This window comes from Apodemus sylvaticus, chromosome 20 (genome assembly GCF_947179515.1).
Source record: "Apodemus sylvaticus chromosome 20, mApoSyl1.1, whole genome shotgun sequence".
Classification (NCBI taxonomy): domain Eukaryota; kingdom Metazoa; phylum Chordata; class Mammalia; order Rodentia; family Muridae; genus Apodemus; species Apodemus sylvaticus.
In genome coordinates this window covers 40,394,155-40,410,814 of record NC_067491.1, presented here as the reverse complement: position 1 = coordinate 40,410,814, position 16,660 = coordinate 40,394,155, and the positions used below count along the sequence as shown (strand labels likewise).

The 16,660-nt window shown below is 40.9% G+C and overlaps 2 protein-coding genes and 1 pseudogene across 4 annotated transcripts in view; 2 read left to right on the top strand and 1 right to left on the bottom strand.

Annotated features, from left to right (window-relative positions):
* The window catches only part of Cep83 (centrosomal protein 83), a 108,296-nt gene extending 97,070 nt beyond the window's left edge, over window positions 1–11,226 (top strand). For all 3 annotated transcript variants that reach the window (XM_052165532.1, XM_052165533.1, XM_052165534.1), the window contains 3 exons: window positions 3,085–3,188; window positions 9,525–9,714; window positions 10,613–11,226. In XM_052165532.1, the coding sequence (XP_052021492.1) occupies window positions 3,085–3,188; window positions 9,525–9,714; window positions 10,613–10,717 (399 nt within the window). In that variant the 3' untranslated portion in view covers window positions 10,718–11,226. The remainder of the gene's footprint in view (window positions 1–3,084; window positions 3,189–9,524; window positions 9,715–10,612) is intronic.
* On the top strand, window positions 6,492–9,416 carry LOC127671262 (polyadenylate-binding protein 2-like; annotated as a pseudogene).
* A 1,114-nt stretch (window positions 11,227–12,340) lies between the features above and the next one.
* Plxnc1 (plexin C1) overlaps window positions 12,341–16,660 on the bottom strand; it is a 155,584-nt gene continuing 151,264 nt past the window's right edge. The window contains exons 29-31 of the mRNA XM_052165531.1: window positions 15,382–15,522; window positions 15,222–15,296; window positions 12,341–14,128 (exon numbers count right to left, since the gene is read on the bottom strand). Of these exons, the coding sequence (XP_052021491.1) occupies window positions 14,024–14,128; window positions 15,222–15,296; window positions 15,382–15,522 (321 nt within the window). The 3' untranslated portion in view covers window positions 12,341–14,023. The remainder of the gene's footprint in view (window positions 14,129–15,221; window positions 15,297–15,381; window positions 15,523–16,660) is intronic.

Here is a 16,660-nt window from a genome sequence, read left to right as displayed (position 1 = left end):
TTGTATGCATGTATCAAATTATCACACTGTCCTGCGTAAAAATGTACAATTACTATATATAAATTGGCAATAAAAATGGCAGTTTTGGATGGAGCTAGAGAACATCATACTAAGTAAGGTAACCCTGACTCAAAAGGTGAATCATGGTATGCACTCACTAATAAGTGGATATTAACCTAGAAAACTGGAATACCCAAAACATAATCCACACATCAAATGAGGTACAAGAAGGAAGGAAGAGTGGCCCCTTGTTCTGGAAAGACTCAGTGAAGCAGTATTTGGCAAAACCAGAACGGGGAAGTGGGAAGGGGTAGGTGGGAGGATGGGGGAAAGAAGGGGGCTTGCGGGACTTTCGGGGAGTGGGGGGGCTAGAAAAGGGGAAATCATTTGAAATGTAAATAAATATATCGAATAAAAAAATTAAAATAAATTATAAGACTGACTGGATATAGGACTAGAGAGACAAAAAGTGCTAACTTTTGGGATATATTGTTCTTCCTAGAAACTGAATGTTTGCTAGGGCTAGAGAGATGGCTCAGCCAGTTAAGAACTAGGAGCTCTGGGGTAGATTCTCAGTACCCACCCAGTGGTTCCCAGCTGTCTGTAACTTCAGCCCCTGGGTATCTGACTTCCCCTTCTCACCTCTAGGGGCATCAGGAATCATGTGAGGCATAGACATTCATGTGGGCAAAATACCCATACACATAAAAATAAATTAAAAAAAAAATAAAATAAGGAAAATAAATGTTTCTTAATTAGTAGGAGCAATTTAAGAATTCTTAGGCTAAGAGTTCTGGGTTCATATCTCAGCAGCAGCAGAGCAGCACAGACAACAAAAACCCGCTCTCTATTCTTTCTGATATGAAAATAAACTTTTCTTAAAAAAAAAAAATAGAGAACTTTTTTAATGTGCATGTTTGTTTGTTTAGAAGAGAAAGAAAATTCCGTGACAGGCTGGAGAGAGATTACTCCATTGTTAAAAGAGTACCGGGTACTTATCCAGAGAGGGCCTAGGTTCTGTTTCCAGCACCCACGTGACTGTCCTATAGAATGCCACACCCTCTTCTGGCTCCTGTCAGAGCATCAGTCATAAACATGATGCACAAATATACATGTAGTCAAAGCACACATACACATAAAAGTACATAAAAATTTTAAAAATGAAAATTCTCCAAGAGACATATCTGTTAATATATTCAGCTACAAAAGAGTTCATAACCTGGATATTTAAAGAACTCCTTCTAATCTATAAGAATCTGATTACTCAAAGAACATTTTCTTTTTTTTATTGAGCAAAACTAGACCAAGCACACACATGTGTACACACAACATCCCTAAGAGAATACAAATGGCTGATAGGATATTTAGTATCTTCAGATGAGTATTAGGAAAATGTCTAATGTTTACAATAAGATTCTAATGCATTCCACTAGAATGGATAAAACATAAGTGACTGACTATAATGTTGTTAAGGATGTAGATTAGCCTGAATTCTAATATTGAACTGGTGGGTGTGTAATTGGTAGAGTCATTTTTAAAAAGTGGCAGAATATACTAAGGCTAAAACATGAGTACTCCATGTTCTAGACAGTTATTGAGAATGAGTATGCGTATTTACCAAAAGTGCGTTCAAAAAATTTGGAATTCCAAACTGGAAACAATTCAACTTTTATCAATAGGAAAATAGTTAAAATAGGGTACATTTGTACAGTAGATGACAGTATAATAATGGAAAATTACTACAATGGAAATGTTCAATAGCATTGCTTCTATACATAGATAAAATACCTAAACACATAGAAAAATGTGTTACAAAGGCTATATGTTATATAGTTTCTTTTATACAAGCAAGATGGATAGATGGATGGACTCCAGGTTCCTCAGATCACAAGTGAGTGAGTGTAGTCACTAAGGAGTAGAGTGGTAACTTGCCATATCCCAGGAGGAGCACGAGTAGGCCTTTGGAGATGCTGTTGGATGTCAAAGGCTAAGTAATACCCACGATGGTGTCCCGGGTAGAAGTGCCTGTACCCCCAGCAGTGGACTGGGTGAATGTAATGAATGTAGCAGTCAGAAGGGAAGAGCCAGCCACATGTGGCGTGAATGAGGAAGTAACATGGTAAACCGTAAGCTTGTTGAGTGAAAGAAAACATCATCTGCAAAAGGATGTACTCTTTTAGTTCATGGAATGAGATTCAGATGGTGGCAGAGCTGTAGTTTGGAAGCACATTAGTTGGCTACCTTCAGATGATGGGGGTCCTGACAGGCATGTGGGCCCTGTCCTGGCAGTGTCCTGACCGCGTCTGCCCTGTGCATTTCACTGAGCCTCTGTGTGAGGCTTTAAAAGCTCCCTGTGCATTGACAAACACTCAGAAACATTTAAGGGATCTGCAGCTGCTAAATTAGTTCCAAAATGATGGGTATCTTCCTAATTTTAAACCTTGGTTATACAAACTGAAAGAAATGCTTAGTTCATAGTCCTTTTGTATGCTTTGACGTTTCCATTAATTAATAAATCATACAGTGTTCACTCTGACAAGTTTTTTCTTTATGTATTATAAAGTTAAATCTATTTTTCTCTTAATGTTTAGAAAGACATATTTTTAAACTAAGATGGGCTTGTGCTTATCTTAGCATTCCCATCCATTCCCTTTGTGTTTTGGTAGGAATTTATTGGTTGCAAACAGGCATTTAATTTTAAGTTGTGTTCCAGGTTCTTTAACCGTGTATTGCCAGCCTATTGAAGAACCTGTTGTCTCCTGTGCAGATGGCAGGCACACCCAGGAATGTCTGCTTCCCTCTGTTTTCTTTAGCTTGCTACAATGAATTGATTATTGGTGCTAGGTTTCTGGTAGGCATTCATAATTATACTGATTATTACACTGAGGACTTGAGGTAGATCTGAGTTTCTTGGCTTTGCAGTTTCAGTACAAGCCATATACTAATCTCTGTCCCAGGTGTTTACTGAAAATATTAATCTCCAAATTTTAAAAAATGCCTTAAGGATCCACCATCTTTTTTTCAAATAGAAAATTATGTATCAGCATACTTTTTCATATTAAACTTTTTTGTTATTGTTTTTAGAGAAAATCTCTTCATGAGAACAAATTGAAGAGACTGCAGGAGAAAGTGGAAGTCTTAGAGGCAAAGAAGGAAGAATTAGAAACAGAAAACCAGGTGTTGAATAGGTAATGTGTTGTGTGCATATATGCCCCTATTATTGTGTAGCACTTTGTTTCTGTTGACTGTGTTTTTATTTATCCACTGTGTATGTATGTCTCTGTGCCTGCATGAGTTTCTGTGTACCACATGATTGCAGGAACCTGCAGAGGCCAGAGAAGAGTGTGAGGTCCCCTGGAACTGTACCTGCAGGCTGTTGTGAGCTACCGCGTGGGTGCTGGGAAGTGAGCACTGGTTCTTTGGAAAAGCAGCCAGTGCCCTTTGCTGCGGAGCCGGCTCTCCAGCTCCAGCACGTTGTTTCTGAGCTCACTGTGCTTATCTAACCCATGTACCCATGAGCATACTCTGCAGGAAGAGACAGAAGCAAGGTACTCGGACAACCCTCCTCCCCCAAAATTCACATTTACAAGATTTCTTTTTTACCTTATACTTTTCTGTCTACCTTAATGTTCGAGCCAAAAGTCTCTATCACATATAAGGTATTTGTGTTATTGTGTGATATTAAAAAAGGACACTCCCTGGTTCCATGACAGCTTTGTCATCAGGGGCAGTATGAGTTCTTGTTAAGGCAACACTTTTATAGCAGTGCCATAGTTAAGAACTTTATGGCTGTAAACTGAATTTAGTGTCAGCTAACGGTCACTGCCTTTAGTGTTCTAGAGCTGAGAAGGTTTTTTCAGTTAAGTTGCTGATAGTGACATTGATGAGCCATTTGATTTAAGGTGATAAAATCTTTTTGAATTGTTAACTAATGTTAGTCTTAGACAGTAAATGAAGATTTTGACTTTTCTGAAGTGGAAATCACCTATTGGACAGCAATGTTTTCTGCTGTATTCTTGGACAAAAATTCTCTAATGGACACTGTCCAAGTGTCCTGTAATTCAGTTCTGATACTGACACAGGATGAGGGCTCAATCCTACAAGACTGCTTCCACTTCAGATGGCAGTCATAAAACCAGGTCATGACCTATACCTCTTATTTACAGGCTACAAATTGGGGTTCCAGTGACTCTGTGCTTCAGATCTAATAATTTGTTAGAGTTGCTCTCAAAACTGAGGAAAATACCTTAGACTTAGACAGTTATTAAAAATAATACAAGACCTATACCTAAACATAGTAAAAGCAATATACAGCAAACCGGTAGCCAACATCAAACTAAATGGAGAGAAACTTGAAGCAATCCCACTGAAATCAGGGACTAGACAAGGCTGCCCCCTCTCTCCATATCTTTTCAATATAGTACTTGAGGTACTAACTAGAGCAATTAGACAACATAAGGAGGTCAAAGGGATACAAATTGGAAAGGAAGAAGTCAAACCATCACTATTTGCAGATGATATGATAATATACTTAAGTGACCCAAAAAACTCCACCAGAGAACTCCTACAGCTGATAAACAACTTCAGCAAAGTGGCTGGTTATAAAATCAACTCAAGCAAATCAGTAGCCTTCCTATACTCAAAGGATAAGCAGGCTGAGAAAGAAATTAGGGAAATGACACCCTTCACAATAGCCACAAACAATATAAAGTATCTTGGCATGACTCTAACCAAACAAGTGAGAGATCTGTATGACAAGAACTTCAGGTCTCTGAAGAAGGAAATCGAAGAAGACCTCAGAAAATGGAAAAATCTTCCATGCTCATGGATTGGCAGGATTAATATAGTTAAAATGGCCATTTTGCCAAAAGCAATATACAGATTCAACACAATCACCATCAAAATCCCAACTCAGTTCTTCATAGAGTTAGAGCAATTCTCAAATTCATCTGGAATAACAAAAACCCAGGATAGCTAGAACTATTCTCAACAGTAAAAGAACTTCTGGGGGAATCAGTATTTCGGACCTCAAGCAGTACTACAGAGCAATAGTGTTAAAAACTGCATAGTTTTGGTACAGTGACAGACAGTGGATCAATGGAATAGGATTGAAGACCCAGAAATGAACCCATACACCTATGGTCACTTAATCCTCAACAAAGGAGCTAAAAACATCCAGTGGAAAAAAGATAGCCTTTTCAACAAATGGGGCTGGTTCAACTGGAGGTCAGCATGCAGAAGAATTCGAATTGATCCATTCTTATCTCCTTGTACTAAGCTCAACTCCAAGTGGATCAAGGACCTCCACATAAAACCAGACACACTGAAACTAATAGAAAAGAAACTGGGGAAGACCCTTGAGGACTTGGGCACAGAGGAAAAGTTCCTGAACAGAACACCAGTAGCTTATGCTCTAAGATCAAGAATTGACAAATGGGATCTCATAAAATTACACCGTTTCTGTAAGGTAAAGGACACCGTCAAAAGGACAAATTGGCAACCAACAAATTGGGTAAAGATCTTCACCGGTCCTACATCTGACAGAGGGCAAATATCCAATATATACAAAGAACTCAAGAAGTTAGACCCCAGAAAACCAAATAACCCTATTAAAAATGGGGTACAGAGCTAAACAAAGAATTTTCACCTGAAGAACTTCAGATGGCTGAGAAGCACCGTAAGAAATGTTCAACATCATTAGTCATTAGGGAAATGCAAATCAAAACAACCTTGAGATTTCACCTCATACCAGTCAGAATGGCTAAGATTAAAAACTCAGGAGACAGCAGGTGTTGGCGAGGATGTAGAGAAAGAGGAACATTACTCCACTGCTGGTGGGGTTGCAAGCTGGTATAACCACTCTGGAAATCAGTCTGGCGGTTCCTCAGAAAACTGGGCATGACACTTCTGGAGGACCCTGCTATACCACTCCTGGACATATACCCAGAGTATTCCCTGTCATGTAATAAGGATACATGCTCCGCTATGTTCATAGCAGCCCTATTTATAATAGCCAGAAGCTGGAAAGAATCCAGATGTCCCTCAACAGAGGAATAGATACAAAAAATGTGGTATATTTACACAATGGAGTACTATTAGTCATTAGAAACAATGAATTCATGAAATTCTTAGACAAATGGATAGAGCTGCAGAACATCATACTAAGTGAGGTAACCCAGTCTCAAAAGAACACTCATGGTGTGCACTCACTGCTAAGCAGATATTGGCCTAGAAGCTTGGAATACCCAAGACACAGTCCACATATCAAATGATGTCCAAGAAGAAGGAAGGAGTGGCCCCTGGTTCTGGAAAGGCTCAGTGCAGCAGTGTAGGAGAATACTAGGACAGGGAAATGGGAAGGGGTGGATGGGGGAACAGGGAGGGAGGCGGGGGAGAAGAGGGCTTATGGGACTTTCGGGGAGGGGTGATAAAGGAAAGGGGAAATCATTTGAAATGTAAATAAAGAATATATCAAATAAAAAAATAATACAATGAAGGATTCAGATGAGCAGCCATTTGGATGTAAAGAAGACAGTGTGGGCGAGGGGTGCTCATGCCCCAATACCACTTTCTAGGCCCCATGTATTTAGCAAGCCTGGAGTTCTCTCAACCTTGGTTTCCCCCCATGAGTATGTATATATGTATGACTATAAATGAAAGGGGTGTTGGAGGAATAAATGTAAGATGTCTCCATACGTCACTCTCCCTCTGCCTTGGGTTTTGAGAGAGCCCCATTGAGCCTGCTTCTCCTGGACCGTTTGAAGTGAGCACTGTGGTCCTGGCCCAGGCCTCATCCGCAGTCTCTCCCCTGGCCCTTGCTGTTGAGGTTTATGACAGCCTTCTGTAGGTTAGTTACAGTGTTTGTCACTGATGCTCAGCTCAGCCTTCAGTTCCTCTCCGCTTTCCAGGGTGAACGAGTGGTGGACTGAAAGCAGTAACCTTGTAGTCATGCCTTACTCTTCCTTCTAGAGTGCTGTAGGGTCCCTGGTCAGGAGTTACCTCATTACTTGTACAAGTAATGTTCTTCTCCAGGACTGTCCAGGAGTTTTAGGAGTTAATTGAGAGCCAGAGGCCAAATACTATATTTTAGTGCATCAGTATCCATCTATACTCAAAATTAGGTGAATTCAATATAAAGGCTTATGACTTAAAATTTGACTATATTTCATGTAAAAAAAAAGTTTCATAAGGCTTAATTCAACTTTTAAGTTTTTGTAGTCAAGAGTCCTTTTTTGGTCAGTGGCAGCAGCTGGAGCTGCAGGGCCAGTGGGGAGGTCAGGGAGGAAGACCCCCGGGGGGGTGCAGGGGACTATGGGAATGGCCTGGAGTCTGAGGAGTTGGAGCCTGGAGAGCTGCTGCGGAGCCCGAGCCTGAAGAGGAGCTGCCCCAGCCCCGCACCTCTCCTGCGCAGGCCAAACCCAGGACGGCGCCATTGAGGACCCAGAGCTAGAAGCAATCAAAGCTCAAGTCAGGAAGATGGAGGAAGAGGCTGAGAAGCTAAAGGAGCTACATATCAAGCTAGAGAAGCAAATGAATATGAGTCCACCCCCAGGCAATGCTGACCCAATGATCATGTCTCTTGGGGAGAAGATGGAGGCTGATGCCCATTCTATCTGCGTTGGCAATATGGACAATGGTGCAACAGCAGAAGAGCTGGAAGCCCATTTTCATGACTGTGGTTCAGTCAACTGTGTTACTATACGATGTGACACATTTAGTGGCCATCCCAAAGGGTGTGCATATAAAGGGTTCTCAGAAAAAGAGACAGTGGGGACGTCCCTGGCCTTAGCTGAGTCCCTGTTTAGAGGAAGGCAAATCATGGTGATTCCCAAGCAAACCAACAGACCAGGTATCATCAGCACAACAGACCAGTGTTTCCCACGTGCCTGATACCGTGCCCAGGCGACCAGTTACAACAGCTCCCCATTGAGTCTACAGTTGTTTTTTTGTTTTTTGTTTTTTTTTTTGCTTTTTTTTTTATTCAATATAATTTATTTACATTTCAAATGATTTCCCCTTTTCTAGCCCCCCACTCCCCGAAAGTCCCGTAAGCCCCCTTCTCTTCCCCTGTCCTCCCACCCACCCCTTCCCACTTCCCTGTTCTGGTTTTGCCGAATACTGCAGTTGTTTTAACAGCAGGTCCTGGGGTCGAATCTACAAGGGCCAGCCTAGAGCGGCATCATGGTAGTCCCCTTACTTAAAAAAAGTGTGTATTAGGAGGAGAGAGAGGAGAAAAGGAAAAAAATAAAAACAAAAAGATGACCTTGATGGAAAAATTATTAAATAAAAAGATAAATTACGGAAGGGGGTAGAATCCCATAACTAACTGCTTTGGGAGTAGCAGAAGGCCCAGGGCGTGGGGCAGGGGCTACATATTCCCTCTGGGGGTTCGCATAGACACATCTCAACTGTGCTGGCTGCTCCGTTTCCCTGTTCTCTCCATCCTCTCTGGGCCAGCTCAGGGTAGGTGGGCTCCGGGGTAGGAGGGCTTTTACCCAGGGAGCTGGGAGGGCACCAGACTGTTGAGTTAGTTCCTCCCTTTGGCTTCTCCTTGCCTGTTGCAGTAGCTGCCTGCCTGCTCCTGTCCAGGTTTCTGCCCACCCTGCCCTTCTTTCCTCTGGCTCCCTACCCCTCCAGTTTGCCTGATGATCTGTTTTGTTCTTTTTCTGTTTGGTGTGAAGATCTCGCTCCCAGAGGCTCAGTGTAAATTTCCCTTACCCTTGGGGAAATGCACGACATTGTTTTGGGGGAGTTTGGGGGTGTTTTTGTTTTTCAGGTGTTTTTGTTTTTATTTTTTCTTTACCTTTTTTCCCCCTTTTATTTGGAGGGAATGGGAGGAAGTGAGAACAGGGTGGTAGTGGTGGGGGTGGTTTTTGTTTTAACTCATTTCCAGGGGATGAGAATTTAAAAAAAAAAAAGTGCCATGAATAAAGTTGTTTTATGGAAAAAGAGAATAAGAGTCCTCTTTTACAAAGTTCAGCTCTCCTGGGAGAGTAGAAATGAAAAGTATTGGGTTTTCTTTTCCCAAGGTATTTTTAATCTTTGATTAATTGACAAATAAAACTATAATGAATTGGTAGCTTACAGTGCTAATAATTACCTACTATTAATATATAGGGCCAATTGTGGTGGCACATGCCTTTAGTCACAGTGCTCTGGAGGCCAAGACAAGCAGATAGTTGCAAGATCGAGGCCAGCCTAGTTTACACAGAGAGTTCCAGGCCAATAGGGACTTGTGGGGCTCCATCTTATAAACAAAAACAAACAACAAAAAACCAAAAACATAGTAGCTGGGTGTAGTTGAACACTTGAGGTGTAAAGCTATCCTGGGCTACAGAGAATCCACCCCAGCTCCAGCCACAGGGGTGCGGAATAGGGTGATACAAAGGCCATTTTCTGTTGCTCTTTTTAGATAAATTTTCAGTTAGTGGAGTTACAGTTTAGGAATCTTCTCCCACTTAAAAATTATATTCTTATCTTCATTAGGGTAACTATTAAAGAACAGAAATGTTTTTTCTTTTTAGACAAAATGTTCCATTTGAAGAATATACAAGGCTTCAGAAGCGACTAAAGGATATACAGAGAAGGCACAATGAATTCCGAAGTCTGATTTTGGTTCCCAGTGTGCCTCCAGCAGCACCGCTCACTCCGGCTGCCTTCCAGCCATCAGCTGTAGTCCCTGGAGTGGACCTCTCCTTTCCCCCTCATCTGCAGGTATGAACAGTTTTCAAGAGACAAACATTTCTGTACGTAGTTTTGTTTTGTTTTACCAGTTTAGAAAGTTAAAATTCATTTGAAGTTAGAGGCAGTTTTAGCTTGCTGTATATATTTTCTGATTCTGTCTGTATAAATGATTCTGTTTCTGATTAAATCTGTATAGATTTAGATTCGCTCTGTCTTAGTGATGGTTCTTGGAAGATGTTCTCATATTTGGCTATAGACAGTATAATCAGTGAGTCTCGTGAGTAGCTTAGTTTTGTAGCTTAATTCTATACAACTCTCAAGAACTTACTAATGCAACACACTGCATATTCTATATAGAATTTTGTTTAAGACTAGTGAAAACTGCTTTGGGAGAAGGCACCGTGTTTCTTTGCAATCCATAGATGAAGAAACTGAGAGCAGTGTGATGATGTGCCTAAGATCCTAGCTGGATAAATGGTAGTTAAGCTTTTTTTAATCCTAAACTATCTAACTCCAGAGCTTAGGCTCTGTCTTTATTGGCTACAGAGCTTTGACTGGATGGCATTCAGAATATGGACTGCCTACGTCATAAGGCACTACAGTGTCATCATGAGACCAGAGTCATCGGATTGAGTTGTAGACTAGATCAGGAGCAGCTTTTATTAAATTATAGTGCCATTCCAGACTTGTCTGAAAGCTGCCACCTCTGTGTACCCATTCCCTGCCAGTTGCAGTGTCCCGGCTTGCTCCCTGACGATTTTTATTCCTAGGGAGGAACAGACTGGGTTTTATTTAAGAGCAGAGTCTGGGGCAGGAGAGAAGGGTGACTAGTTTCAGATAACTAGACTGGGCTGGAGGCCTGCAAGAGAGGCAGATGGCAGGGACTTTCCTACTCTTTTGAGGTTTCTGTTAATGTGTCATTTTAAAGGAGGAACAACATCAAAGAGAACTCTCTCTCCTTCGCAAAAGACTGGAAGAACTAGAGACCACACAAAGAAAGCAACTGGAGGAGCTTGGGTCTCCTGGGGAGTGATGCCAGCCGGCAGAAAGGCAAAGCCAGACAGTCAATAAAGTGTGACGGGTAACTGTGGCGCTGAGATGCTTTCTTACCGTTTGCCAAAATCTGTGAGCTGCCTCAAGGAAAGGTACTAGCTACAGCTGCACAGCATGGGCTCCAAGATTTTAGGATTATACTAAGAAAATGAAGTATTCATATATTTAGAACATGCATTGACAACCTTTTGACAATGCAAAAATAAAAGGAACTAGTTAGTTTAAAAAAATCAAGTTTTCAAATTAATTTTCATTTTGTTGATATTTTCTGGCATTTTGCTTGAAATATATCTATCCTGAAGTCCCTTTTCCTCATCTTTAAGATGTCTCCTTGGTAATAACAAGATCAGTAAACCTCTCCTTTATTATATAAAAAAGTTTTAGAAAAATCATTTAAAAGTATAAAAAAACTCTTAAAAGTTTCTAAATATGTTTATTATAGAAATCTTTACCTTTTCTAAAAGCTGTGCACCTAAGTTATTGAATGACTCAATAAATATTTTTGTATCTATGTTGTGTGTTTAATTTTACCGATAATAGAGTATATACTAAACAGTTGAGATGGTTTCACTTTGGCTTTGGTGAGTTTCAGAAAATTAAGTCCTGAGGCTGTCTCTGTAAAGAGTTGTTGGTCTCACTTAAAGCAGTGAGTATGGAAGTTTTGCTGATGTATAGTTTGGTTTCTCAATGTTGGCTTGCAACCAAATATTTATGTTCTATGTCCTTCTGGAAGCATCTTTACATAGCATGTGTTAGAGGAATTCCACTGGAATAATTTCATGCCAACAGACCAAAGCTCAAACTTATGTGGACTTGTCACCGTATAGCAGTGTCAACAGGTTGCCCATGAAGGCATGGACAGGAGCTCAGCGGACGTACTGAGCTGCTTACCTAATGTGGGATGTGCTGTGACTTCTTGTTCCGGAAAGTAATTTAGATTAAGAAACCTATTATAACTAGAAAAGACAAACAGTCCACAGTTGTTACATCAAAATGTTTATTTTTGGATATAGACATTTAAAACATTCATTTCCAAGAACAGCTTCAGTCAGGTATACAGTAAGAAATAGACTTTAAATCCTAATACAGAAAAAGTAACAGAAGTAACTTTTAAATGCTGCTTTAGACACTAGTGTTAGAAAAAAAAAAGTTTATAAATTAATTATTTTGCACCAAAAATATGCAAATAAACTTGAAAATAGATAGTGTTTGTCATTTGCTTCTTTAGTTGTTGAGTAGAGACCCAGTGACTGATTGTCTTCAGCACACATCTAATTTGGACATTCTGTGCATTTGGCTAATGTGATCCAAAGTGTGATCTAGATAGTGCTTTCCACTGGAGGATTGACAAACACATTACATACATTAGTGAATCTTCACACCACCTCAGCGAGGTAGGTTAGAAATAGTATACAGAAATTGAGGCACAAAGAGGTAAGTGACTTGCCCAAAGTTCCTAACTCCTGGAAGAGGCGGTAAGGTGCCACACAGGACTCACGTCAGAGCTGGACAGGAACACCCTCATGTAGCATTTGTAATACCTAGCTAAAGCTGGCTCATCCTTTGAGTTTTCGGTTCCCCAGAGAAGGGAAGGTTTGTTGGGCAATTCTCCTACCCTTGGCTCTCAAGTCTCCTCCAACTTTTCTCTTATGAATGCCTTCACCTCTTTGAAGAAGGTAGCAGCTTTAAATGGGGACCAGACCTTTCTACTTAGAAATAAACTATTTGGTGGTACTTTTGAGATGTGTCCATTGGACAGACAATAGTCACAAGAAACAGGATTGGGAAGGTGCCTGTCAGGACAGCAACTGCACTGTTGAGGTGTCGGATAGTAAGGAGCAAAAAGGTTCGCATTTACCAAGACAAGTCACGTTGCATTCTAGATGGTCCAGACAGTGCTGGCAAATGGTTTGAAGGAATGTGTGCTCAATGTTTGATTTGCTGATTGAAAGAAAAGTCCTTCCTAAACTGGGGGGTTTGGAACCCCCAGGGTAAAAAGGTGCCCGCCACAAGGTAAGTGAGAGAGCCGTCAGATTACACCATTTACTTCTGTTTAATAGAAGGAAAACACAGTGGTATTAAAATTGGTCATGAGCAGCAAAAATTTGGGAATAAAAAAATCAGCAATAAAAAAGACTACATTATAACTTGATAGGAAATTCTTTGAAAAAAAAAAAGAGGCACGAATAAAATGAGTATTTTAAATCTTTCTCCTGTAAGGAATACTTTCAAAAAGTACATAGTAAGACTAAGATACCAAGTTGTACTAATATTTTCCAGGCCTTAGGCCTCAAATATATATTTATATATAATACTCCAATGTGAACAACAATTTGATGAAATGTAAAATGTATCTTTTATTTTAATCACATACAAGTATTTATAACCACAGGGTTCACCAGAAATCTAAAGCAAGGAGACACTAGCATAGAAATGTAAGATTACAGGAGTGACTTACACACCCACAGACAGTTCTGATCAAACAGAAGTAAAGTCATGAACTCTTTTTCTTACAATACCCAACATGTCCACTACCAGACACATGAAAAGATAAAAAGGACACACTGTAGGACAGTCTGGGAAAACTGCTGTTGCCTTTCAGGGACACCCACCCACTCTCCTTGCTTTAGAGCTGCTGTGATGAGATGGAGGGAGCCAAGGAGCCCAGGGCAACCACTGAAAAACACGAGCCCTTTCAACAATGTCGCAACACTGTTAGTTTTTGGTTTAAACACACACACTCACGAATGCTAAGTGTACACACTACCAAATTCTGCCTTCAGCCTTTCCAAGAACTACTGGGGAAGTGAAGGGTGCTGCAGGTCCTCAGGGTTGCCCTAACACCCCCACTGCATTTCCACAGGACTCCTGTCACACTCTGAGCTTGTTAGTATCGCGTCCTTCTGCAGAAGGACAGTGTAGTCACAAGTGCTACATAGCTGTACTTTCCCAACAAAACCACTTAGATATCATTGTGCTTAAGTGGAGACTGTAGTTACAATACTGACACTTGCTTACTGGCCCTGTATTCTCTGTAAACAAGGAGGCTGTTTGCAACAACCACTTCAGCTCTATTTACAGAAAGGTTCCCGCGATAGACCCACAGGCACATGGTTGGTAACGCTTTCTAAAAGCTGTGCGTGTGCCTTGGTCCCTTCAAAGACAGTGCTCGAAGTGGAACCCATGTGCAAACTTAAGAAATTAACGACAAAGAGTAGCTCAAGCAGCCAGTCTGCTCCCAAGCTGTCTGAAGAACTTTGTCAAATAAAGCCAGGCCCCAGGGTGCTTACATCCACTTGCATTTCTTCTTTTCATCAAATAAGACTTTTACATGCAAGAGTTGTTTCTGAGCTTCTTCCAGCCCTCGTTCTCTTTCTAGTTTATTTAGAATCTGTTGACAATTAGAAGAGTTATTTTACATATTAGAGTTTTAGCGGTACAATTCACAATTCTGGTGGGCTTGCTCTTCCCCTCTTTCTCTTTTGCATTCCTGATGCTGTGAGTGGTAAAAATCTGTATGAAACAGATGCCAGCAGTTTCTTCGATCATTTCCATACTCACTTTGCAAGTTGTTTTGCTAAGTCATTATCACAGGATCAACAACACTTGGGCTTGAAATAGAAGCCCGAAAGAAATGCCACTTATTTGCTTACAAATATGGGGCCAGACTCCAAGGCCCTGCTTTTTATGCATTACGTCACAGCCATTCCAAGCACAGCAAGCATCCCTGGGCAGCCAGCATGCATGCAAGTATTCCTCAAATGCAGCAGGCAAGGGCATCCTGGTCAGAGAGGAATCCTTCCATCTCTCTCCCTCCCCTCCCCTCTCTCCCCTCCCCTTCCCAGTGCTTCCCCTTTCACCCCTGGCCCCTGGAGAGGGATGCTGATCATGTGTAAGGGGACTCATTGCCTCTACCCTACCTTAGCTCTTCACTTGATCTTCAAGTAGCAAATGGAATGGGTGAGCTATTCTCACCATTGACATGGATAGCCTGTCCCAGCATGACTGAGTGGGGGGAATCAGGGAAGGGGGGATTAACATATATTTGGAAACAAGGAATCCAGATTAAGGAGAATTAATCATAAAGGCGAATGGTAGTTGCTACTTATGGTCATAAAAAGCCTGAGAACATCGTGAATTGATAGTTGCTTAAGTTAGGAGTATATCATGATCTCATAACCATGGAAAACAGAATCTAGGTGATTTAACAGGCTTAGCTTACACTTTTAGCAGACCACAGTCAAAACATAAACTGGTTCCATTTCACAGGGCCATATTTTACTAATCAAAGTTTGCTGGAGTTGCTGTGGCTTTAGGCCCCATGAACTCAAATGTAAATTCAGGCTGGTCCTAAGGGGGACAGCATGACAGACTACAAGAGGGGCCTCCCTTTCTGCCTATTAGGGATGGAAGGCTATACCCAAGTCCTTGTGGTGGGCTCGTGGGTTAAACAGGTGGTAAATTTAAAAACAAAAACAACTTACCTCATCAAAATACTTTACGATGTATTTGTAGATTTCTGTCAAGGCCACTTCTTCATTAAATTCATTTTCATGTTTCTGAAAGAAAGGCTTGTTGAGAGACTCTGAAAGGACTATTTTTAAGTAACAAATTTATAGGTTTATTTCTGCTTCTTAGTCATACCTTAGATTCCTGAGTTAAGAATTCTTCCATTTCTAAAGATGACAATGGAGGCAAATCCCTGATTGCTTTGTAGTAAGACTTCACTTCCTCTTTGTAGGTTGGTATATCCTTGGCATAGAGAAGTTTATTGGTTGGTGCTTCCTGAAAAACAGCAACAGCCACAAGAAGCATAAAAAGTCATGGGGTGTACAGTGGTTGAGGAGGCCTGAGCTTCCGCTAGCATCCCTTCCTGCCAGCAAGGCTTCGTGCACGAGGCCTCAGTGAGTGTTGACTGAGTGACTGACTGCCATCTAGATAGTTCTGGTGAGTCACTGTTATTTTCAGGCAGATTAAATGCTAATATATTCAGCCTTCCTCTCATAAAAGAACTAAAATTATTATTTTTGCATGATTTTGAGTTACGGTAACAATGGAACTTATTTCAATCACAGTTCATTACTAATGGTCGTTAAAAAGCCTGAATTAAAATGTTGCTCTCCCCCTCACCCACCAGTGAATTTTGGCATTTCTAAAAGACTTGATTGTAGAACTGATTGAGCCCTTTATATAACTGTAAAACTGGTAAGTAATTGGCAGCGACAGATTTCCTAGCTTGTCCCTTCATTTCATTAGATTCTAAAGATCTTCCAGTTTCTCCAGGAAGCACATGTCACCAGTACTGGTAACTCTGATGTCTGGTTTCGCAAATATTCCTTGGCAATTTGCATGGTAGTGATATGTAAGCAACTAAGTGAAGATTAAATCATTGATAAATGTTTTAAGAAATCCCCGTAAAAATAATCAAATTAATGACTAGACTTCTGTCCCAGTGTGTTTCACAAAGAGTCTGGTGACTGACTTGGAGAATGGTGCTGAAGGCTGCCTGTACTGAGGTGTTCCTGAGAAGTACATGTTTTAAGTGACCCCTGCAAGTTGCATGGTCATCCATTCAATTAGCATTTACTTATTCAAGTATCACTGGTAGACATCAAATGTACATAGATGACAGTGACTGACATCTGCCTTGGAGAAGCCTGCAGTCATGGGAAGAGGAATCCACACTGCCTGAGTATAATGGGAAGGATCACTAACAGACTGCAGGGAAGGACAAGGACTACCCAGCTGGACAGGCGAGCGTTCACAGTTAAACTACTCTGCGACAACAAGACCTGTGACCCTCTCTGGACCTCGGACCTATCTATAAAATGGGAATCATAGTACCTGAAGGATTAACTAAACCTAGGAAGTGATGTTTTTAAAAGCTCCTTTTCTCCAGTGTTGAAAACACACAACATGGTAT